The sequence below is a fragment of the Musa acuminata genome, chromosome BXJ3-2, assembly GCF_036884655.1.
Source record: "Musa acuminata AAA Group cultivar baxijiao chromosome BXJ3-2, Cavendish_Baxijiao_AAA, whole genome shotgun sequence".
Classification (NCBI taxonomy): domain Eukaryota; kingdom Viridiplantae; phylum Streptophyta; class Magnoliopsida; order Zingiberales; family Musaceae; genus Musa; species Musa acuminata.
Window position 1 is genome coordinate 19485185 of NC_088350.1, and position 25096 is coordinate 19510280.

The window sequence follows — 25096 nt, forward strand, 5'->3', positions numbered from 1 at the left end:
TAGATTAATAATATATTATTTTGATTTTAATACTGTTAATTTTTATTTATTTGAAATTATTATTAGGTTTCAGGATAAATGGCAAGTGTACAGAGCAACTCAATAGAGTCTCCAATGGCATCAAAAAAAGATTCTGCATGGAAGTATAATTATCTAAAGGATCCGAAAGATCCTAATGCAGTGACTTGCGTGTTTTACAATAAGACTATTAGAGATGGTATTTTTTGTGCAAAACAACATCTAGTAGGAAATTTCAAGAATGCAGTAGCTTGAAAAAGTGTCCACTTGAGGTAAAAGAAGAGTTGCTGAGTTATATGAATGAAAAGAAGATGCAAAAGAATGAATCTTACGGGGATTTACTATAATACAACCTTGAACATCTTAGGGATGAAGAATATTATTCTATGAGTATTAACCCAAGTGGGAAAAAAATATACGACAAAAATAGAAAAAGAAGTTATGAGTACTAAGAAGGGTAAAAAAGGATCGATGGATCTATATATTGTTTCAAGGATCACAGAAACAATAAGGGCAAGTAGGAGGTTCAAAATTTAGACAAACAAATATAAGTGATGCTTGTGATAAAGAAATAAGAGGAAGAACAATTCAACACATTGTTCGCTTCTTCTATCAGACTGGTCTTCCCCTTAGTACAACTCGTTTAGACAATTTTAAGGAAATGATTGAAGCTATTGGAAGATATGGTGCGGGATTAAAACCTCCAAGTTATTATAAGATGCGAGTTCCATTGTTGCAAAAATAGTTGAATTATACAAATGACTTACTAAAGGGTCATAAAGAATCATGGGCAACATATGATTGCTCTATTATATCAGATGTTTGGACTGACAGGAGGCGCAGGAGTATAATTAATTTTATGGTTAACTGTTCTTTAAGGATTATGTTTGTGAAGTCAATAGATACTTTATTTTTTGTAAAACCTGGAGACAAGATATATGATTTAATTAACAAGTTCGTGGAAGAAATTGGAGAACAAAATATCGTTCAAATCATAATCGATAATGAAAGCAACTATGTATTGGTTGGTAATATTCATCTTTTGAATTTTAAAATTTTTAATTATTTTATCTTCAATTAAATGTGTTAAACTCTTAAGTCTTATCATTTTTGTTATCTTTTGTCTCAGGTAAATTGTTTTAAACAAAAATACTACTTATATTGGACTCCATGTGCGACACATTGTATTGATTTAATGTTGGAGGATATTAGAAAGATCTTAGACATCAAGAAAAACCTTAAAAATGATAATTTTTGTTGTTGGATTTCTTTATAATCATATTGGAGCTTTGAATATGATGAATGAATTCACAAGGAACAAAGAATTAGTGAGATATGGTGTCATCCGATTTGCTACTTCATTCGACATTACAAAGCGTGTATCGTCAAAAACATAATCTGAGAAACATGTTTACCTCTGAGAAATGGGTGACAAGCAAAAGGCAAGAGGGCTACTGATATCATCTTAATGTCATCCTTTTGGAATCATGTAGTTTATATATTAAAGGTAATGAGCCCTCTTGTTCGAGTCCTTAGGTTGGTGGATAATGAAAATAAGTCTGCAATGTGATATATTTATGAGGCTATGGATAGAGCAAATGAAACGATTAAAAGGTCTTTTAATGAAAATGAAGAAAAATATGAGAAAATTTTTACAATCATTGACAAAAGATGGAATTGTCAACTTTTTCGTCCCTTATATGCAACATGATATTATTTGAACCCTGAATTCTTTTATAAGATTAAATCTGTTGGGTTTGATGTAGAAGTTTTGGATGAGTTATATCAGTGCGTTACAAGATTAGTTCCAAGCCTTGAGGTGCAAAATACGATTATTCGTGAATTATCTTTATATAAAAACGCCGAAGGTCTTTTTAGAATTCCAATGGTCACTCGATCCATGACAATTATGTCTCCAGGTATTAACAATTTGATATAATTAATTTCATATATAGTATGTTACTATGTTATTGCTAATAATAACATAAATTTTGCAGCTGAATGGTGGAGTCTATTTGGAAATTCCACCCTAAACTTATAGTAATTTGCTATCAAAGTACTTAGTTTGACATGTAGTGCTTCGGGTTGTAAGCGAAACTGGAGCGTCTTTGAGCACGTAAGGATCACTAAATATTTTTGTTTTAATTAATTAATTAATTTAGATAGATGTATTAATATATTTTTAAATTATATGACATGATAGATTCACTCAAAGAGAAGAAATCGGTTAGAACATCAATGATTACACAATCTTGTTTACATAAAGTATAATCAAGCTTTGAAGGCTCGTCATGATTTGCAAAATAGAATTGATCCAATATTATTGCAAGATATTGATGATTCAAATGAGTGGTTGGTGGGAGAAATGAGTGCCAACTTGTAAAATGCCGAAGACGAGCTTGTATTTGAAGATGATAGATTGACATGGAGAGATATGGCAAGAGCTTCAGGTGCTGGAGAATTACAAACATATACAAAACAAATGACAAAGAGAAAAATGAGTGCAAAAGCATCAAGCTCGGCTCTTGCTATTGTTGAAGACATAAAGAATGAAACATATTTTGATGAAAGAGGAAGGACAAGAGGAAGAGAATGAATTCAATGAAGATGATTTGTGTGAAAATGACGATAATATTGATTATGATGAATGACTTTGATGTAAAATTTTATTATTTTGAATTTTAAGACTTTTTGTTAATGTGACATTGGAATTAGGTACCTTAGATTTTCTTAATTTAATAGCATATTTTTATTTAAAATTTTAAATAATTATATTTATTAATTATATTATATATTTTTATATTTTAATGCCTTATTTCGCTCGGGCGAGTGCCTGGGCGAGCGCTTAGTGCTTCAGGCGTTTTTGGACCTTGGCGTCTTTTGGTGCCTAGCGCTTTTTAAATCACTAATGAGTGGCACATTAGTCCTAATAATTTCCAAGGTACCTGGCACTTGTCATAAAGAATCTTACTAGTGTTATTGATATGGACATGACACTCAATATTTGATGTGTCTACAATTCGTAGTATGAGTTTATAAGAAAAGGAGATGGTCTAATACATTGAGGTTTCTGTTGTTGCCATGTCTATGGTCAATACATGTAGCCCTTTCCTTGTATGCAAAGAAGTTATTTCTTTTGCTTGAATCCCCAAGGGTGGTCAGTACGTGTACTGTTATCCTTGCAAGCAGAGAAGCTATTTCTATTACTTGAATACAATTCCCTTAGGTCTCTAAGGGGTAATCTAATCATAAAAGCATTAACATCATGTCTGGCCCACAGTTATAAATACACATCTGGAATATAAAAGTAGATTCTTTTTTATCAAACATGCTACTTAATACGTAATCTACTAGGTTGGTGGATTTGAGAGGCAAGATATTGAATGCCTTTATTAATTACTATCAGTTTCACTTCTTTCTTGAGTGTGATCTTACAATAGTGGATGAAACAGGTAAAGTGATGTAGATTTTTTTTTTTAATTAATCATGCTACTTAATGGATAATCAATTTGGTTCGTTTTGGTGGATTTAAGAAACAATGAAAGAAATACTTATATCTAGTTGCTATTAGTTTCATTTCTTCACGAGCATTCTTATATTAAGAGCGTATCAAAATGGGAAAGCCCATCAAATTTTAATACATTAAGAATGAAAATGTGCCACAAAACCTTGATATGATGGTGGTAAATTGACAAGGAAAGATGTACGATAATAGGAACATAGTTTACCATGTCAGTCAATTATCGTATAATATATTTGATTGGCTTCAGCATTGTTAACCCAGTTTTGGTCAGTTTTTGGCCTTATAGTTAGAAACAGTGATTTAAAAAGCGCTAGGCGCCAAGGTCCAAAAACGCCCGAGGCGCTAGGCGCTCGCCCGAGCGAAGCGAGGCGCTAAAATATAAAAATATAAAATATAATTAATAAATATAATTATTTAAAATTTTAAATAAAAATATGCTATTAAATTAAGAAAATCTAAGATACAAAATCACAATGTCACATTAACAAAAAGTTTCAAAATTCAAAACAATAAAATTTTACATCAAAGTCATTCATCATAATCAATATTATCGTCATTTTCACACAAATCATCTTCATTGAATTCGTCTTCTTCCTCTTGTCCTTTGATTCCTTCCTCTTCATCAAGATATGTTTCATTTTCTATGTCTTCAACAATAGCAGGAGCCGAGCTTGATGCTTTTGCACTCATTTTTCTCTTTGACATCTGTCTTGTATATGTTTGTAATTCTCCAGCACCTGAAGCTCTTGCCACATCGCCCCATGTCAATCTATCATCTTCAAATACAAGCTCGTCTTCAGCATCTTGCAAATTAGCACCAATTTCTCCTACTAACCACTCATTTGAATCATCAATATCTTGCAATGAGATTGAATCAAATCTATTTTTCAAATCATGACGAGTCTTCAAAGCTTGATTATACTTTATGTAAATAAGATCGTGTAATCGTTGATGTTCTATCCGATTTCTTCTCTACGAGTGAATCTGTCATGTCATATAATTTAAAAATATATTAATACATATATCTAAATAAATAAATAAATTAAAATAAAAATATTTAGTAATACTTACATGCTCAAAGACACTCCAGTTTCGCTCACAACCCGAAGCACTACATGTCAAACTAAGTACTTTGATAACAAATTTCTGTAAGTTCGGGGTGGAATTTCCAAATAGACTCCACCATTCAACTGTAAAATTTATGTTATTATTAGCAATAACATAGTAACATAATATATATGAAATTAATTATATCAAATTATTAATACCTGGAGAGGTAGTTGTCCTGGATCGAACGGCAATTGGAATTCCAAAAAGACCTTCAGCATTTTTATATAAAGATAATTCATGAATAATCTTATCTTGAACCTCAAGGCTGGGAATTAATCTTGCAACGCACTGATATAACCCACCCAAAACTTCTGCATCAAATCCAACAGATTTAATCTTATAAAAGAATTCAGGGTTCAAATAATATCCTGCTGCATGTAAGGGACGATGAAGTTGACAATTCCATCTTTCGTCAATGATTGTAAAAATTTTCTCATATTTTTCTTCATTTTCATTAAAAGATTTTTTAATCGTCTCTTTTGCTCTATCCATAGCCTCATAAATATATCCCATTGCAGGCTTATTTTCATTATCCACCAACCGAAGGACTCGAACAAGAGGGCCCATTACCTTTAATATATAAACTACATGATTCCAAAAGGATGGCATTAAGATGATATCAGCAGCCCTCTTGCCTTTTGCTTCTTTTGCCCATTTGCTTGTCACCAATTTCTCAGAGGTAAACATATTTCTCAGAGTATGTTTTTGACGATGCACGCTCTGTAATGTCAAGAATGAAGTAGCAAATCGGGTAACATTATGTCTCACTAATTCTTTATTCCCTGTAAATTCTCTCATCATATTCAAAGCCCCAATGTGATTATAAAGAAATCCAACAACAAAAATTGCCCTTTCTAAGGTTTTCTTGATTTCTAAGATCTTTCCAATATCCTCCAACATTAAATCAATACAATGTGCTACACATGGAGTCAAATACAAGTGGTCTTTTTGATTCAAGCAATTTACCTGAGACAAAGGATAACAAAAATGATAAGACTTAAGAGTTTAACACACTTAATTGAAGATAAAATAATTAACAAAATCAAAAGATGAATATTACCAGCTAAAACATAGTTGCTTCCATTGTCGTTTATGATTTGAACGATATTTTGTTCTCCAATTTCTTCCACGAAGTTGTCAATTAAATCATATATCTTGTCTCCAGATTTTACAAAAGATGAAGCATCTAGACTTCACAAACATAGTCCCTAAAGAACAATTAACCATAAAATTAATTATACTCCTGCGCCTCCTGTCAGTCCAAACATCTGACATAATAGAGCAACCATGTGTTGCCCATGATTCTTTATGACCTTTTAGTAAGTCATTTGTATAATTCAACTCTTTTTGCAGCAATGGAACTCGCATCTCATAATAACTTGGAGGTTTTAATCCTGCACCATATCTTCCAATAGCTTCAATCATATCCTTAAAACTGTCTAAACGAGTTGTACTAAGGGGAAGACCAGCCTAATAGAAGAAGCTAGCAATGTGTTGAATTGTTCTTCCTCTTATTTCTTTATCACAAGCATCACTTATATTTGTTTGTCTAAATTTTGAGCCTCCTGCTTGCCCTTGTTGTTTCTGGGATCCTTGAAGCATATATAGATCTATCGGTCCTTTTTTACCTTTCTTAGTACTCATAACTTCCTTTCCCTTTTTGTCGTATACTCTTTTTTTCACTTGGGTTAATACTCATAGAATAATCTTCTTCTTCATCCCTGAGATGTTCAACATTGTCTTCTGGTAAATTCCCGTAAGATTCATTCTTTTGTGTCTTCTTTTCATTCATATAACTCAACAACTCTTCTTTTACCTTAGGTGGACATTTTTTGCAATCTGCTGCATTTTTGAAATTTCCTACTAGATGTTGTTTTGCACGAAAAATACCACCTCTGGTAGTCTTATCGCAGAATATGCAAGTCACTGCATTATGATCTTTCGGATCCTTCAAATAATTATACTTCCATGCAGGATCTTTTTTTGATACCATTGGAGACTCTATTGAGTTGCTTTCTACACTTGCCATTTATGTTGAAACCTAGCAATAATTTCAAATAAATAAAAATTAATAACATTAAAATCAAAATAATATATTATTAATCTATTAATGAAAATTAATCATTTCAAAATTCAAATAAACTTAATATTAAGATTTAAGAGTATACTGAGCAGTCTGAGCTTGACGGAGAAAGGAAGCAGCGGCGAGCGGCGGGGGGAAAGGGAAAGGGAGCGGGAGGCGCGAGCAGCGGGAGGGCTCGCGGGAGTCGCGAGCAGATTGAAGGCTCGCGGGAGTCGTGAGCAGAGGGAAGGCTCGCGGGAGGCGCGAGCAGCGGGAGGGCTCGCGGGAGGCGCGAGCAGAGGGAAGGCTCGCGGGAGGCGCGAGCAGCAGGAGGCGCGAGTAGTGGGAGGCGCGAGCAGCGACAAGCAACGGCAGCGGGAGCAGGAGCGACGAGCAGCGAGATCGGGAGCGGCAGTGGCGGCGGGTTAAGGTTAGGTAAGGGTTATATCGGTTTAGTTGGTTCGATTGAACCAACTAATAATCGAACCAGGATCGAACCAGACCTAAAATCCTGGTTCGGTCACTTGGTGTACCCAGGCGCTCGCTCGAAGCGCCCAGCGCCTGGGCTCGGGCGAGCGCCCAGGCGGCGCCTGTTTGAAGCGCGCCGCCTGGGACATTAGCGAGGCGCTCGGGCCTCGCCTCGCCTCGCTCGAGCGCCTAGGCGAGCGCCTCTTTCAATCACTGGTTAGAAATGGGTCGGAATTAGTTTGAATCAAGAAAACTCAGTTAATGCTAGTTAATTTCGGTCAATTGTAACTAATTCAACAATTACAAAGAAGAAAAGAACACCCTGAAAATAGAGAATGCATTAGGCCTTACTACTATTGCATAGCCATTCCATTTATTTTCTACCACTTGTCGTCATCCATCACGGTGTAAGCCAACGAAGACAAGATATTGGAAGAGGAAAGAGAAGCATAGTGAGAAGCTTTTATAGGAAACTAGGGACAGTATTGTAAAGAATGTCAGAAGATTTAGAATTAATCTCAAATACTATGCACAGTGAGAAGCCTTACTTGTCGTTTCGCTTTCTAAATGAACAATTTTTTTTGTTAGCCTATGCACTACGCTACACTTTCTCTGCATAATGATAAGAATTGGGCTCATATTGGGACATGTTGCTATAAATATAATCTTATGGGGGCCACAGTGGGACATGTTGCTGTAAATTAAGTCTTATGTATTACATATGCAATAGTAATTTATCATAGTAATATTTTTGTATGATATGGTTAAATATTTGTTATTCAATAAATGTTATCATCATTATTTGTAATAAATAAATAATGTTTTGTTGTGATAATTTTTTTATCTCACATTCTGTTTTTAATAATATTTTTTATAGAATGTGAAAGTAAAATTTTAAATGAATGTTCAACCTTAGTTATTTCCTAGTTAGTGTTATATGCACACAAACATGAGAATCTGTTACATATCAAGATCCAATTATCCAAGGAGTTAAATTTAGATAGTGGAACAAATAAGGATAACTGAAGAACAATATGAACTTACATTTAGTGTTGTGAGAATGGGACATAATGGAAAATAAGTTTATAGTATAGCTTAGAAACATCAAATGATGCAAATTTTAAACTGTAGTATGTTTCATACTAAAATAGTACTATTAAAGAGTTTAATGTGTTTTATTCATAGATGCATAGGTAGGTATTGAGAATTATTGTTGGTGTGGAAGGATAGTTGGTAAACAACCCAGTTTGTGAGACTTAAAACTGTTAGCTCTAATAATTTCAGAAGCGCATACTTTTGCAAAATCTCTAATGGGGTATTTAAATCTCATATACCATGTGGGATACCAACTTGTATGACCTGGCATTATAGGTAAAAATATATAAATAACAGCCATTATTGAGGCCGCAATTAGTCCTTGGTTGAATCAGCACTAGCATAGAATCACTTTTTTTCTGATGTTCTCTGAAGAAAATATCATTTGTGGTTCTAACAGTATAGTATTTCATGGAAACAGTCTTATATGCAATTGACAACTCAACAATAGCAAAACAAAAAAGGGACTTTCAGATATGTAGATTTGTTAAACATATGTGCTACTATAATAATATTAAAAAAACTAGTTATGTTTATTTGACTTAAGCTCTATTTAATTTTATTTGTGGGAACTGGGAAGAATCTATCTCTGTATCTGCAAAATTAAATGAAGGAATTTAATTAAAACTTCTCAATATATTTTTCTGTTGAATAGAACAATAACTTATATTAATATTGGCAGTGAACTGGATCAAATCTGTGAAACCAATAACTTATTTTTATGGTTCGCCTCAGGTTTGGAGTTAGCTGTAGTCATCTTATTGAGATCTTATGATCCTGTGTTGGTTTCCCTCCCTTGAACTGGAAACAAGAGAATGGAATCAACTCAGGGATGGTCTGGTGCATGTTGATGCACAACCATGAACCACTAGACATACATGACAGGGATGTGAATGTAGATGCATGAGTTCAAGTAACATTGAGTCATGCATCTTGTTTTCCAGTATGAGAATTTTCACTTGTTCCATTAGTGCCAATTGGTATGAAGCTGACCTTTAGAGGGTGCAGAGGATTTCCACAAGCTGAAACAAATGACATGTGCTACCTCCATACTTAAGGATCAGTTGAGTGAAGCAACACTAGATATTTCCTTCTGGCAAAACGTCCAATTCATCATATTGTGAAAAAAAGGTATATGCCATTTAGGTGTACAAACACCCTTGATTTTTTCCAGGGAACCGATCTCTCACCGATTGGATGTGTGGGATCAATTCATATAGTCCTAGATACTCTAGTTTGCCTGATGGAATTTAATTAAAAGGAATTAGATAAGTGGAGTTTACAGCTTTTGTAATGTCATGCTAGTTAGTTCATAGCGTCTATAATCTTTCGGTATTGTCATTCAGATTTCTACTTCTATAGAGTTGTGATTTAATCAGATTGGATGCTGCAGTAATTTGGGTAAAAATGTCAGCATACCATAAAGTTGATACGGCACATGCTGATACCTTTTTGGCAAGGTTACTATTGGTGCACGCTGACATGTCCGAATTGGCATGACAATGCATGGGCTGGATGAGTTATCTTTTTTTTATCTTATTAACATTCCTTTCAATTTTTTTTTGTTTCTTCCTAACTTGACTTACATTTTCAATTGCCTTTTGCTTCATATATTATATTTTGCGATTTCCAAATTGCATCAATTGGTAACTAAGCAAGTGGGGAAATCCTTCGGAAGAAAATATCATCTTCTATCTACTATTTCTACTTTTGGAATCCGATGCAAGTTTTTAACATTTATTTTACCTTCTTGTAACGTTATTCTTTTAATCCTTAGTAATTTCTTACTAGGACCACAAAATTGTTATGAACAGGAAATTAGAATCATGAAAGTGGTCTGCAACAAGTTCAGCATTCCGCATTGTGGGCTCTAGCCATGTTGATGGTTAAGATACAACTTTTTCTTTCATATGTTGATCCATACCATGGAACAATTTAGTCTTTCACACTTGCATTGTAAAAATTTAAGAAGATAATATCCATAAATTACCTCCATTCTTTACATATTTTGTTATTATTTCTTTTCTTTTTCGATTGGATTGGTACATGACTGATTTTTAAAGGGATCGATCGACTGTGGATTTGTTTTATCCTTGAATAATCATCTTGCACCTTACCGTACAAATTCAGTTCCCCCCAAATCCCTTTTTTTTTTCTTTTGTATGTTTGGCCCAAACCATAGGAGGAGCACTTAAGTCTTTCACTGAAATTTATAAGATACTATCCATTAAGTTATCTTGATTCCTTACATATTTTGAAACTTTTGTTGTTTGTTTGATTGACATACTACATGACTGATTTCAAGGGTTTCATTTTGATTATGACTTTATTTCCCTTTTATTAGATTAATCATCATGCACCATACTAAACAATTCAGTTTGTTATAAAATCTAAATGTATGTTCATTTTACTTCTATTTACTTACATTTTTTTTTTTACATAATGTATCAACATTTGTTTTGCTACTGTTTGTTTTCTATTTATCGTGAATATGTTTGTTTTGGTTTTGATAGTTGTAGAAATAAAATGAATAAAAACAAATATATTACTAGTCTTCTTCTAGAATGACCATTTGGATTTTGAATTAGTTCCTGCTCCCTCAGCGAATTTGTTAGCTGTTCATCTTTCAGCGAAGTTGTTAGAATGACTCTTGGTTTCATGTATTTATCCTAAATTCTTCATGTGACTACTGTTTTGGTTTATAATTTGTAGCAGTAGAGGTGAACATCCTTGTCTTTTTTGTAGTTCTGATGAAGAATCATGGAAGAGGACAAAGGAGTTGCTTGTGCAAGTTGCTTCTCATGGGGAAAACACTGGCTTTGAAGTTCCATGCCTTATTATTTCTGCTAAGGATGACCTTGACCCATATCCCTTGGCTGTACAAGATTCAACAAGGGTACTTTCTCGATGTATTTTATCGATTGACACTGCTTTGTATTATTTGATTTAATCTATTAACTAGGATTTAAAGTACTTAATTACAAGGCTATTCTGGTAGTACTGCTTAGCATATTTGAGCCATTATGGAACATTATCATTAGCTAGCATTTCCTGGTTGGAAAGTTATTTCTGAATATTTATACAGGTTTTAAGTTTTATCATTTCGTGATGAATCTTTATATATATATATATATATGTCCGGCTGTTGATGCACATCAGTCAATGTTTTTCATTGATTGTTTCGCTAATCCCATACTGTAATTGGGGTATTTTTTTTTTTGTGATATGCTTACTACAACTACTGTCCCTAATTTTCTATTATTGCCCTTTCAGGTAAGCCAGGATATGGGGATTGAGACACCTATACCCATCAGCATGAAGTTAAGAGATCACAATGATGTATTTCGTCGGATAGTCAGTGCTGCACAACAACCCCATCTCAGCATTCCCGAAACAGAAGCTGGCAAAAGCCGCAAGCAATACCAACGTCTTCTTAATCGTTCTCTTACGTTTGTCTCAGGTACTACCTGAAACATTTCAATAAATGTTTTTTCAGGATTTCTTTTCAAGTCCTGTGGTATTAAGCATCTTCATGCTCTTTTGCATTTTATTTAATTCAAGTAACATATGCCCTGCTAGAACTATTGATTGATGACAGTTCTGGTTCTCCATTTGAAGTAGTTACATGTTCCTTCTTGTTTTCTAAATAATGATTCCAAACTTTTTCTTGTAATACTCTTGTAAAGTTTAATGTTGGAAAATTTGCTTTTATTGATCTACGCCAAATGAAAATTTCTTCTTCTCTATTGCTATATATATATCTTCTTTGTCGTAGGCACTTCATACCCAAGGAAAAAAAGAGTCAAAGTAGTTGATAATTAGTGTTGAACTTTTTGGATTAGACATAAATTTGGATTCTCACCTAGTGTACGTGGGTAGTGTTGATTGACATATTTTTCTCTTGGATGCTTTGTAGAATAAGGGTATGAAGAAACTAATCAAAGTATCTTACAATGCCATAGGGTTAGAATATCTGACTTTAGCATAGGAATATTTCGATAGAGGTATTAGGATTGATGATATTTTGTTTAGAAGGATAGTTCACCTAATCTTGTTTTAGGAAATTAAGTCAGTAATTGAATATCTAGTAAAATTGTGAGAATTATAAGAATTGGTGACAAAATGCTTTGTTGGAATTTGTGTTAGGAGAAAAAGTGCCACTCAATCTTGGTGCCATGTTGAGGTGGCTTTGTGATGGTTCTCATGACCTGGCATATATAGGGCTCGAGTAAAAGATAAGTAACCTTTCTGTATGCAAGGATAAGATACATGGATATGAACCTCTCTGGCTCCCTCATTGATAGCTTGATCACTCTAGGGAAGATATTTTTATGTATAGTAAAGCTTATCCAGCTATGTTTGAGTTCGACCATTTTCTTGTACCCTAAATATTCAGTATTTGATATTGGAGCGCTATGCAGAATCCTGTTTTTCATTATTTATAGTGCATTTCTTAGCATCACCATCATTGTGTCTTAACCAAAACTTGGCTTATGCGCTTAAATTTTGGCACTTTATTTGGTTAAGCGCTTATCCAAAATTGCAGTGATTTCAATAGGCGCTCGAGCGAAGTGAGGCGAGGCCCGAGCGCCTCGCTTCATTTCCAAGCGACGCGCTTGAAAGAGGCGTTGCCTGGGCACTCGCCCGAGCCCAGTGTCGAGCACTTCGGGTGAGCGCCCGGGTTAAACCAGGCGACCAAACCAATGGTTTAGGTCTGGTTCGGTCTTCGGTGCTTTAGTTGGTTCAATCGAACCAACTAAAGCATCGATATTCGTCCTCTCGCGACTTCCCTAACCCTAACCCTGCTTGTCTCTCTCGCTGCCGTTGCCATTGTCGCTCTCGCTCCTGCTCCCGCTGCCACTGTCGTCGCTCCCATTGCCGCTGCCACTATCGTTGCTCGTCACTCCCGCTGCGGTTGCTCGCTACTGTTGCTGCTGCCGTTGGCGCTACCATTGTCGCCACTCCTGCTCCCACTGCTCGTTGCCATTGTCGCCGCTCGTCGCTCCCGCTCCCGCTCCCGTTGCCGCTACTATTATCATCGCTCGCCACTGCCACTGTCGCCGCTCTCGCTCTCGCTGCTACCGCTCCTGCTGCCGCTTTTCTCAGTCAGCAACCTCGGTCTTCCTTACTCACACTCTTCTCTTTCGATAGTATATTGTTAATAGTATATTAACAATATACTGCTAACTGTATTATTTATTAGATTAATAATATATTATTTTAATTTTAATACTGTTAATTTTTATTTATTTAAAATTATTATTAGGTTTAAGGATAAATGACAAGTGTACAAAGCAACTTAATAGATTCTCTAATGGCATCAAAAAAAGATCTTGTATGGAAGAATAATCATCTAAAGGATCTGAAAGATCCTAATGCAGTGACTTGCATGTTCTGCGATAAGACTATTAGAGGTGGTATTTTTCGTGCAAAACATCTAGTAGAAAATTTCAAGAATGCAGTAGCTTACAAAAAGTGTCCACCTGAGGTAAAAGAAGAGTTGCTAAGTTATATGGAATGAAAAGAAGATACAAAAGAATGAATCTTACGAGAATTTATCAGAAGACAATCTTGAACATCTTAGGGATGAAGAAGAAGATTATTCTATGAGTATTAACCCAAGTGGGAAAAAAGTATATGACAAAATAAAAAAAGTATTAACCTAAGTGGGCTCGAGAATTTCTTGTTCGACATGAAACAATACTTTTGAGCTACGAGGCCTGATTCTGAAGAAACTAAAGTTTCGATAGCAACTATGTATTTGAATAGGGATGTAAAACCTTGGTGGTGAACCCGTTGGGAGGAGATTTAACAATGTCGGTGTCGGGTAGACACATGGGAGGACTTGAAGTGGGAGTTAAGAACTCAGTTACTACCCGAGAACACAGAGTTCGTTGCAAGGAGGAAACTGTGACAACTCCGCCAAAGCACTTACATTCGAGACTACGTGAAGTAATTTTCTGCACTAATGTTGGACATACATGACATGTCCGAGAAGGATAAACTGTTCAGCTTCCTTGATGGTTTGAAGTCATGGGCTCAACAAGAATTGCATCGAAGGAATGTCACCGATGTGATCGGAGCAATTGCGGTCGCAGAAAGGCCCACCGACTTTGTTTCCCCTGAGACTCAAGAAAAAGGAAACAATCTTCAGGAAATCGCCCTCCAAAATATTCTCGGGGGAAGGAGCCTAGGGGCGAGCAAAGGAAAAAAAGCTCCCACAAAGAGCCAAGCTTAAAAGGCAAGGCCCCAAAACCTGGCGGATGCTTCTTGTGCGGAGGGCCGCACATAGTGAGAGAGTGCCCGCAGAAACAAGCACTCAATGCCTTGACAGCTTCAATCCACCCCACCAAATCGGACAAAGGCAAGGCCATCGCCCTTAGTTCCAGTAGCTCTGAATCCAACAGCGACGATGAGGAGTCGCAAGGACCCCGAATAGGAGCAATGTGTTTGTTGAACGTTATGCGGGTCAAGTGGGGGAGAACATGAAGGCAAAGCCATAGAAAGCGGGGAGTAGTGAGCTGATGTACATGGATATTAAGCTCAATGGTCAAACAACCCGTGCAATGGTGGACACGGGCATTACCCACAACTTTATTGCCGATTGAGAAGCAAAGCGACTTGGGCTGATCTTGGAGAAGAACCCAAGTCGAATGAAAGCGGTGAACTCGGAGGCCAAGCGGATTTCCGGGTTGGCAAAGGGAGTTCCCATCAAGATCGGAATATAGAGTGAGAGCACCAACATGATGGCGGTGCCACTAGACGACTTCCAAGTGATTCTCGAAATAGAGTTTATGCACGCGGCGAAGTTGGTGCTAATGTCGTTTCTAAACTTCCTATGTATGATGGGAGGTGACGACCCTTGTGTGGTTCCTGTCTCTCGAAGAGGGACCAGGGAACCCCAACAGATATCGGCATTGCAACTGAAGAAAGAGGTACGAAAAGGCGAATTGACATTTGTGACTGCTTTGAAGCTAGAGCCACTTGACGAGAAGGCCATTTAGGAACCTGCTATGGTGGCTAACGTCCTAAAGGAGTTCACATATTGAGTTGGAGCCAGGAGTGAAGCCTCCAACGAGACCATACCGCATGCCCCCTCCTGAGTTGGCAGAGCTCAGAAAACAGTTAGATGAACTGCTAAGCGGTGGTCTCATCCGCAGTTCCAAAGCACCATTCTGTCACGGACAAACTTCTAAATAGGATGTTTGATGTAATGCTTATGTATGTTCGTGTCTTTTGGTATGTTCATGCTTTGTACAGCATGTAGATGGACGACCGAAGGCTTAATAGTCCCATTTTAATTAGGTTGGTGGCCTCTTTAGGCTTGTAATAAAGGTTGTGTCATGTGGACACGTGTGAGAGATTTTCGATCTGTAATGGACCATTTTACCCTTTGTTGTGCAACTGTTCAGAGCTTGTAAAGTCTATTTGTAATTTGCATTGTCTATGGAGTGTTTTTCGGAGATGTTTGCTTGTGGATCCCGATTGAGGCGTTCTTTCTAACCCGGTCTCTCTTTTGTTGGTCCTAAGGGACAATGGGAGGCTTCGGGGAGGCTGACCTTTGCGGACGGACACGCAAGGGTGCCGCACGACTTAGGCAAAACCAGCTAAGTCCGTGATAGATGGTATTAGAGCGGGACAAGCACTCATAGAAACACTTAGCATGCAAACGTGGGGGACCTAGCGGGGCTGCGTTGAGGGCAGTCAGCACACGCGCGACCGTTTGAGGGAAAACGGGCATGGAGATGTAAAAGGAGTCGCTCGGAGGAGCGAGCATCTGAGATTGGCATTCAGAGGAATGGCCAACCCTTCGCGCAAGAGGCACCATGAGAACAGGCAAGCCTGGAAGAATGCGGAGCGTACAAAGGTTGGGGTGGTTGAGTTTGAGCTACGGCTCAACGTTGACAACTATACTTGATGGTGCTCAAGGCAAGCGAGGCGTTTGGTAAAGAATGAGACCATGCAAGGTGGAATGAGTTGCTCAGCGATCGAAAGAGTTGTGCAAAGCTCACAGAGGTGAGGGGAATTGCTAACTCAAAGAATTCGGTACTCATGCATGGGCTTGTATGCGGACGATGGAATGTTCGCGGCCATCCCAAGGCGACTGAAACTCGACGCCATGGAGCATTGAAACTTTCTCTTCGGCATGTGAAGGATACGTCCGTAGGAGGTTGAAGTGTGCAACGAGTTCAGCATGTTGCTAGGCCTTGAGTGGTGCAGCGGGGGCTGTATTAACGTGGAGTCGCAATCTAGCAAGTGCGTTTGCAGGAGGCAGAACAATGCACAATTTGTTCAGCAGATCAGAGTAGTCCAAGGGGATGGTGGTCTCCGAAACGAAGAGAGATGTTGCTCCAATGGGACAGTTATCCATGAGGGATAAGTCCTGGCTCTCCAGAGGGAGAATCATGTGGGACGGACCTCACATGTTGAGGAGGAATACCTCAACAAACAACGACTTCACGAAGCTCAATGGACTGAGCAAGCGGCGAGGAGTCGTCGCATGATCTCGCTTGAGAGAATGTATTGGTGGATGCATTGCGAGATCAAGTGGGGGAGCGACCCAAAGCAACTTAAATGAAGGCACACTTGGAGTCGATATAGAGATCGGACTCAAGGGAGGGCTAACCCGTGGAATGGTGGGCGCGAGGGCCACCATCGACTCAATGCAAATACGATGAGCGGAGCAACTTGGGTGTAACTTGGTGAAGTACCCAAGCCGCATAAAGGGAGCCAGCATAGAAGTTGGAACATGGAGCAGAGGCACAGTGCTTCCTTAGACAGAGGTCAAGGACATGAACTCTTGCAGAGGCAAGAGTAGGATCATGTTGTTCCATGGGTCCTTCATTCTAACGAAGTGGACTCATCTTGCATGGTGCCAAAGACGAATGGGGCTTTTGGGCACATGCACCTTATCTCGGAAAAGCATTTGATGGAGGAACTAAGGTAACTCAATTTGCGGAGGTGAAGTTGGGTTCAGAAGGCCTTAGCAGGGGGCAAGAGGACGCAGAGGCGGGTACTCTTGAAGAATATGCCACAGTGTTGCAAATCAAAGTTGCTGGGCAAGAAGCGGTGCGTAGCGGAGATTGTGCTGGTAGGGGCAAAGGCCCAGGATCTAGACAATGGTGCACTAATTGCAGCGAAGTCGGGGGACTTCGGGAGCTACTAGGCGACGGACTGTCCTAGAGTGGTGCTTCATCTAGGTGTGACCCAAGAGTGGGTGGATGAAGGTCGATTGCCAAAGGAGCGAACAAAATCGAAGGTGGAAGAGACCATGCGATGTATTGGCAGAGGCCACACATGGAGGGACCATAATTCGAGTTCATCCCACAAGGATCAGAATGCAATGGAGATGTCACCAGGAGGCGACATGGTGCAGCGGATCGTGATGGAACAGTTCGTGGCAATGCGATACACACGACATAGTCCCGTGAGAGACTAGATCATATGGAGGTATGATCGGGAGCTACTGGAAGCTCCACTTCGGTGAACAACACGACGGCAAGAAGGGCTATGGATTCAAGGAGTGAAGGCCATGGTCTTTCGTGCGTGCATCGAATTTTGCATCGAAGGAAAACCTTGGTCATCAGCATATGAGGGCTGGGTTCCACCAAGGGAAAAGTTCGAATGCAAGTACCAGTGAGTCCCATGGGAGGGACTTGATCATACAGAGGTATGATCAAAGCAGCTGGAGAGTTGGACTGCTCCAGAGCTCATATTCGCTTAAGGGAGCCCGGCAAGTCAGAGGACAAGGTCGAGTAAGCGAACGTTGCTACCAAGGAAGCTAAGGAGAACAGAATCGGTGCAAACCCTACAACGTGATAGTAGAGGCCATGCATGGGAGTTGCAGTCTGTCTTTCCATCGACTAGAGGTGTTGAAGCAGGGGGTCGAAAGGGGCGAGGAAGCGACGACGAGTCCAAAGGGACTTAGCTACCCAAAATCAAGCATCAGTTAGAATGGAGGTGGACTCAGAGGAGTGCCACGGAGACATATCTACTGATCATGAAGAAAAGGGATGCAGATGCGAGGCGACGGATAGTAGGGCCATGGGCATGGCAGCGCCATGGTACCGCAGAGGCGGGACTTCCGTGAAAGTCATTGATCCCTTGCTCTCATTGAGGGAGAGCGCTTGGTCGTGTAAGGGGCCGAGGAGGTGGAGCATGCAGAGGCAATCTCCAAGTACCAAGACAAGGCTGAAGGGCAGAGGTCGAGGAACTTCGTAAGACCGGTCGGTGTCAATGAACTTCTCATCAAGATAGTCGAAAGTGAAAGACTTCGGGTCATGCAAGAGTGCATAACCAAGGAACGAAGCAGGCAGTACGCGGTGCTATACCTTTGCTACTTAGTGGAGTAGGCGGTAGGGTTGATGGAGAAGACGGTACAATCCCAGAGGCGACCAAACCTATGAGAGAATTACTCCAAGTTAGGGTGAAAACTTCCTGCATTCCAGAAGTTCGATGGCATTGAGAAGGTGAATCACAGTAACTAACTCAACGCAAGGAGTGCAAACACTTCAAGTGCTTCAGAAGTGTGAGCAAAGAGCAGGCGAAGGCCAGTAACTAGCTGCATGGAGTACAACCTCGAGGAGGCGGGCGAAGTCAAGTAACCTTTGCCTTCTCAACTCTTAAGAGAATGGGCGAAACCGAGTACCCCAATTCTCTTATCTATCCAGCAGAGGAGTTCTGCACAAGTTTAAAGACCCTTCGAAGATAATGGAAGATAATAGTTGTCAAATCCTCACCAACGATGATCAGTGCTACTGAGAGTAGATTGTTCATTTCATTTCCCAACGAAATGTCAATCGAAAGCGGAAGTGATGCGAACCTACTTGGATGTGACAACTAAGTGAAAGAAGAGTTAATGAGCAAATTTTGTGGAGGAAGGACCCAAAACTTCAGAAGTTTGCGAGATGATGCACGTTAAAGCTCCAACAAGCATCCACCCAGTTCAAGTAGCATTAGGCATTTGAGAGACTGGCGCAGTAAGGATGGTCTTTTCCTTCATTTGGAGGATCCGCAGGAATCAACAAGGATCAACACAACTCAACCAACCCCACACCAGAGTCAGAGCCATTGGTGAGTTGAAGCAGCATGGCGGATCAAAGGTTCGACTACCCAAAAACAGCAGCGGAGAGCAGTTGGGAGCCAAGAGACGCATTGCAGCTGGAGCAGAAGATTGAAGACTCAGCAAAGGCGAGGAGTTGCAGTGTCGACAAAGGCTTCGACGAGGACGTCGAAGGAATAAGTGGGGGAGAATGTCACGGACAAACTTCTAAATAGGATGTTTGATGTAATGCTTATGTATGTCCGTGTCTTTTGGTATGTTCATGCTTTGTACAGCATGTAGAGGGATGGCCGAAGGCTTAATAGTCCCATTTTAGTTAGGTTGGTGGCCTCTTTAGGCTTGTAATAAAGGTTGTGTCATGTATACACATGTGAGAGATTTTCGGTCTGTAATGGACCATTTTTACCCTTTGTTGTGCAACTGTTCAGAGCTTGTAAAGTCTGTTTGTAATTTGTATTGTCTATGGAGTGTTTTTCGGAGATGTTTGCTTGTGGATCCCGATTGAGGTGTTCTCTCTAACCCGGTCTCTCTTTTGTTGATCCTAAGGGACAATAGGAGGCTTCAGTTCGTGACAATTCTGACCTTTGCGGATGGACACGCAAGGGTGCCGCAGGACTTAGGCAAAACCAGCTAAGTCCGTGACAATTCATATTCCAGTTCTCTTCCGAAAGAAACAAGATGGGAGTCTTTGACTATGCGTCGACTATCGAGACCTCAACAAAGTGACGGTGAAGAACAAGTATCCCATCCCGCTTATTGCGGACTTGTTCAACCAATTGGGCAAAGTAAAGTACTTCTCTAAACTCGACCTTCGGTCGGGGTACTGGCAGGTGCGCATTGCTGAAGGCGACGAAGCGAAGGCTACTTGCGTGACCAAGTACGGAGCGTTCGAGTTCTTGGTGATGCCTTTCGGCTTAACCAACGCTCTGGTCGCATTCTGCACTCTTATGAACCAACTATTCAAGGAGTATTTGGATAAGTTTGTGGTCGTCTACTTGGACGATATCGTCGTTTACAGCCAAACGCTCGAGGAGCATGTCGAACACCTCCATACAATTTTCAAGGTTCATAGGGAGAACACTTTATTCATGGAAAGTGAGAAGTGTTTGCTCAAACGGAGATCTTATTCTTGAGGATTGAATCGGTGATGTCTCCATTCAGATGGACAAATCAAAGGTGCAAGCTATCGCGAAATGGCGAACTCCAAAGAAGGTGCCGAAGCTGAGATCTTTACTTGGTTTTGTCAACTACTGTCGACGCTTTATAGCGGGGTATTCGAAGCGTGCAACTCCACTGATGGAGTTGCTGAAGGAGCAGCCTTGGAGGTGGTCTGACAAATGTGAAGCTGCATTCTAAGATCTGAAGTCTGCTATGTTGGAAGAATCATTGCTCAAATTGCCGAACTATGGGGAGCCATTCGAAGTCCATACAGATGCTTCAGACTTAACTATTGGAGTACTCATGCAGGAGGGTCACCTGGTGGCCTACGAGAGCAGCAAGCCCAACGAGATCGAGTGGCGATATCCGGTGCACGAGGAGTTGACAGTGGTGGTCCACTGTCTACGAGTTTGGTGGCACTACCTTCTCGGATCGTGATTTGTGCCGAGTACAGACAATATCGCTTTGAGCTATTTCCAAACTCAAAAGAAATTCTCCCCAAAGCAAGCACGATGGCAGGACTTCCTAGCTGAGTTTGATATGGCAATGGAGTACAAGATCGGAAAAGCAAATGTCGTGGTCAATGCATTGAGCCGGAAAGTGGAGCGAGTGAATGTCATACAATTGGAGGGCAGGGACCAAGCAAGTCAGTTACACTCCAAATTCCTTTCTAGGATTAGGGATGGACTGTACAGTGATCCCCAGGCAGTAACCATGATGCAACTCATCAAAGAAGGCAAGGCACGACGATTTTGGGTCCAGGAGGGACTCGTTTACACAAAAGGGAATACGGTTTATGTTCCTCGAGTGGACAATTTGAGGCGTGAACTCTTAAGAGAGTGTTACGATTCCCTTTGGGCTGGACATCTGGGTATTCACAAAACCTTGGCTCTCGTGTAGAGGGCCTTCTACTAGCCGAAGATGGGGACTGACGTGGAGGAATATGTTTGAACGTACCTCACTTGCCAACAAGACAAGGTGGAGCAGCGAAAGCCAGTGGGTGGAGCCGTTGCCAGTACTAGAAAGGTCGTGAGAGAGCATTTCCTTGGACTTCATATCAAGCTTGTCGGCAGTAGGGGGACTCGGATCGATACTCGTGGTGGTCGATTAATTTTCAATGTCTGCAACTTTGCACCCCTACATTGTTCAGCAAAGGAGGCGACTAAGCTGATGATGAAGAATGTGGTGAAGTATTGGGGAGTCCCGCACACTATCATCAGTGATCGAGACGCTTGGTTCCTGGGATGATTCTGGATCGAGCTATTCAAATTGTTGAGGTCTAAAGTTATACTTCTCCACAAGCCTCCATCTCCAGACGGATGGCCAAATTGAAAGAATAGACTTGCTCCTTAAGCAATATATTCGGCACTACGTGAGTGCCAACTAACAAGATTGGGTGAAGCTATTGGATATAGCCCAATTCTCCTACAACTTGCAGTGGAGCTTTGCGTCCAACAAGAGCCCCTTCGACATCATTACAGGACAACAACCGTCAACTCACACCTTGGCTATTGGGTATACTGGGAGTAGTCCGTCAGCATATCATTTTGTAAAAGAATGACACCGAAATGCAAATATTGCGCGGGCTTACTTAGAGAAGGCGGCCAAAGATGAAGAAGTGGGCAGACTTGGGAAGGCGACCGCAGGAGTTCAAAGTCGGCGATTTGGTGTTGGTAAAGCTCCAACCAGCATCCCTCCAATTCTTTAGGAACAAAGTACACAAAGGATTGGTGCGCAAGTATGAAGGGCCCTTCCCAATTATCAGTAGGGTGGGCAACGTCTCTTATAAGTTGCAGCTACCGACGTGACTCAAAATTCACAATGTTTTTCATGCCAGCAACTTGAAAGCTTGCCTCTCAGATCCACAAGATGCTTCCCGAAGTGTTCCAACTCGGCTACCCGCCACCAGAGCTTCCTACGAAAAGTGAGTTGAAATCATTTTAGCATATCGCAAGATAAAGCTACCCAATGGAACTGAGCAGATCGAGTACTTGGTGAAGTGGCGAAAGCTTTCCCAAACCGAAGCCAATTGGGAGCCCGAAGACGCCCTACGACATGAAGAAGCAGTCATCAACAACTACCAACAAGCGTTGACGAGGGCGTCGACAGTTTAAGTGGGGGAGAATGCCACGAACGGTCGTCGCGCACCCGCAACAACTTCGTTCAACGAACCATTCGTCACTTTTGCATGCTTGTACAAAGACATGGTAGCTTGTTTTGCCTTGGTTTTGTGTGTTTTTGCTTATAAAAATGCATGTTCAAATAGGTTACAGTGCTGCTGTGCAATCGCTCGCCGCGTCAGGCCGAACTGCCCCAAAATGGCTCCGTTTTCGCCTGCCACGGCTGTTTTCTGCAAGCCGCAGCTGCACGCAAAACGTCAGCCATCTCAGCATCTTGGAACCCCCCGAGTGGCACAGGGCTGGATGGGGCTTCGGTATATTGTCGGGCGTTGAAAAATCTTTACAAGTTCGTACGTTAACTTGACGGGAACTTGCCTTCGTGCCCGGCACCCGGTGAGCAGTTGTTTGTAGACTTGCAACTGTTCGTTCTACTTTTTAAAGTCCTTGTTTTCCTCCTCTTTTCTCTTATGCACGCAAGGTGCTCGCTGAATTGCTTGTAAAGCTTCCATTTCCGCGAGATGTCTAGACTTGTTCGTCGCTCGTTTTTCGAACTAATCAACTTTCTCTTTTATAGGTCCTTCAGGACCTGAGTGAGGTTGCAAATTGGCTGACCCTTTGCAGACGCATATCGCAAGTGCGCGTCATGACTTAGGCAATCCTAGCTAAGTCCGAGAAGTTAGCGCAAGTGTGCTTCGCAACTTAGGCAACTCAAGCTAAGTTTGCGTCTTTGTCGCAAGGGTGCCTCACGGCTTAGGCAATTCCAGCTAAGTCCATGACAGAGCTCCTAGCGCCTCGGGCGTTTTGGGACCTTGGCGCCTAACGCTTTTTAAATCACTGCAAAATTGTTAATGAACTTTAGCCTTGCTCGAACACATGATATTCACATGTTTTTCTGTTTACCTTCTAAGTTAATTCTCTGTCTGTTCCTAAGAGTTTCAATTTTTTCATCTCTGAACATTGATTATCCTCTCATTTTATCTATAATTTGTGCCTTCTTATAATTTTACGTTGGAAAGTTGCCACAGTTTCTTTTAAAGGATATTGGTTTCCAGGCAAAGTGCATTCAGAAAGATGATGCTTACATATTCTGCAGTGAAATTGGAACTGTTCTGGATACGAGGACATATGTAATGAATTAGTAGTAGACAATGAAATTGGTTAAACACTAGCAGCAGTTTCTACGTCGGATTACTTTGTTAGATTACTTTGTTCTCAATAAGAACCAAACTGATGTTACTACTAGGACACAAGTTTCTTATTCTCCAATGTAACTCTTGAACTCCTTTTCCTATTAAGACTGTTAACATAATCTATTATGCTCCCTTCTCATTTGTCCATCCATCTTTATGTTAAAGAGGATTTACTTAATGTTTTATACATGCATATATATGTGCCTGCAGTTCCAGGGATTATGAATGATGACTGTATCTTCTAAAGCCTCAAAACTGTATGCTGTTCTTTATAGTGCTGTTGACTCTTATCTGTTGTGTCTTAATTGTTTGTTTGCCTTGCCATACAGTTGGAGCTGCTGTAGCAGTTGTAGGATTAGGTGCTTACCGAATTTATGCAGCGAGAAAGAACTCATCGGGGTGAGGTTGTCGTTATTGTTTCAATAAACCTGGAAATAAGGCTATCTTCTGGAGCTTTTATCGTCATCCTTTCGGTCCAGTTGTACAGATACATTGCTAGTAATGGTGACCTTGGCAAAAAGTAGTGATTATGATGCTGCTGATAGTTTTCTGAGTTTTGTGCCTTCGGGTTTTTTCTTTGTTCTGCTTGATATAATCACCTGGCTGGGTACAAAATACAAGGTTCTGGAGGAGTAATCATCCTTCCTCAATTTGAGGAATTCGTGTTACCCAAACCCCACCCAAGGGTTCATCCCTTTATTATTACTCTCATTATCATGTATTTGTCAGCTGTGATGAAAGCCGACATAAAAAATTTGAGATGTTTACGAGGAGAGGGTTCTTCCCTTTATATGTTACTTTCTAAATAGTGTAATCCTCCCAGGTACTGAATTATCTTCTTTTATTTACTTGAATGGTTTCATGAATTGGAAAGAAGGAATGGGATTTTAAAGATTTCTACTTTCTTGGTTCAATATCTGTTCGACTATTAAGCTGTGCTTTCAAAGCAAAGCAATGCTATCAACCCTCTTTCAGAAGCAGATGTAGAAGAGCTAAAGGGTCTCTATAAATTATGCATTGAGAACTGATGAATTATTCTGACCTTTATCTTTTTCTAGAGCAATGTTATATGTGAGTTAAGCTTCCTTGTACGGTGAAGCATGTAGTAGTATTGTTAGGGTTAACTCGCTTACATCTCTGCAAAGACTAATAACCATGCCCTATCGAACCGTCCATATTAATTGTGGAGTCATTCAACAACAAATCAGATTTATAAGGTGACCGAGGTGTAACGCAATTTATGACTTGCAAATTATGTATTCAACCAATTACATCTCCGGTGTGCTTTTA

The 25096-nt window shown here is 40.1% G+C and overlaps 1 protein-coding gene across 2 annotated transcripts in view; it reads left to right on the forward strand.

Annotated features, from left to right (window-relative positions):
• The window catches only part of LOC135631876 (mitochondrial Rho GTPase 1-like), a 43217-nt gene extending 18511 nt beyond the window's left edge, over nt 1–24706 (forward strand). For both annotated transcript variants that reach the window (XM_065139919.1, XM_065139920.1), the window contains 3 exons: nt 11022–11172; nt 11550–11736; nt 24136–24706. In XM_065139919.1, the coding sequence (XP_064995991.1) occupies nt 11022–11172; nt 11550–11736; nt 24136–24209 (412 nt within the window). In that variant the 3' untranslated portion in view covers nt 24210–24706. The remainder of the gene's footprint in view (nt 1–11021; nt 11173–11549; nt 11737–24135) is intronic.
• The last annotated feature ends 390 nt before the right edge of the window (nt 24707–25096 follow it).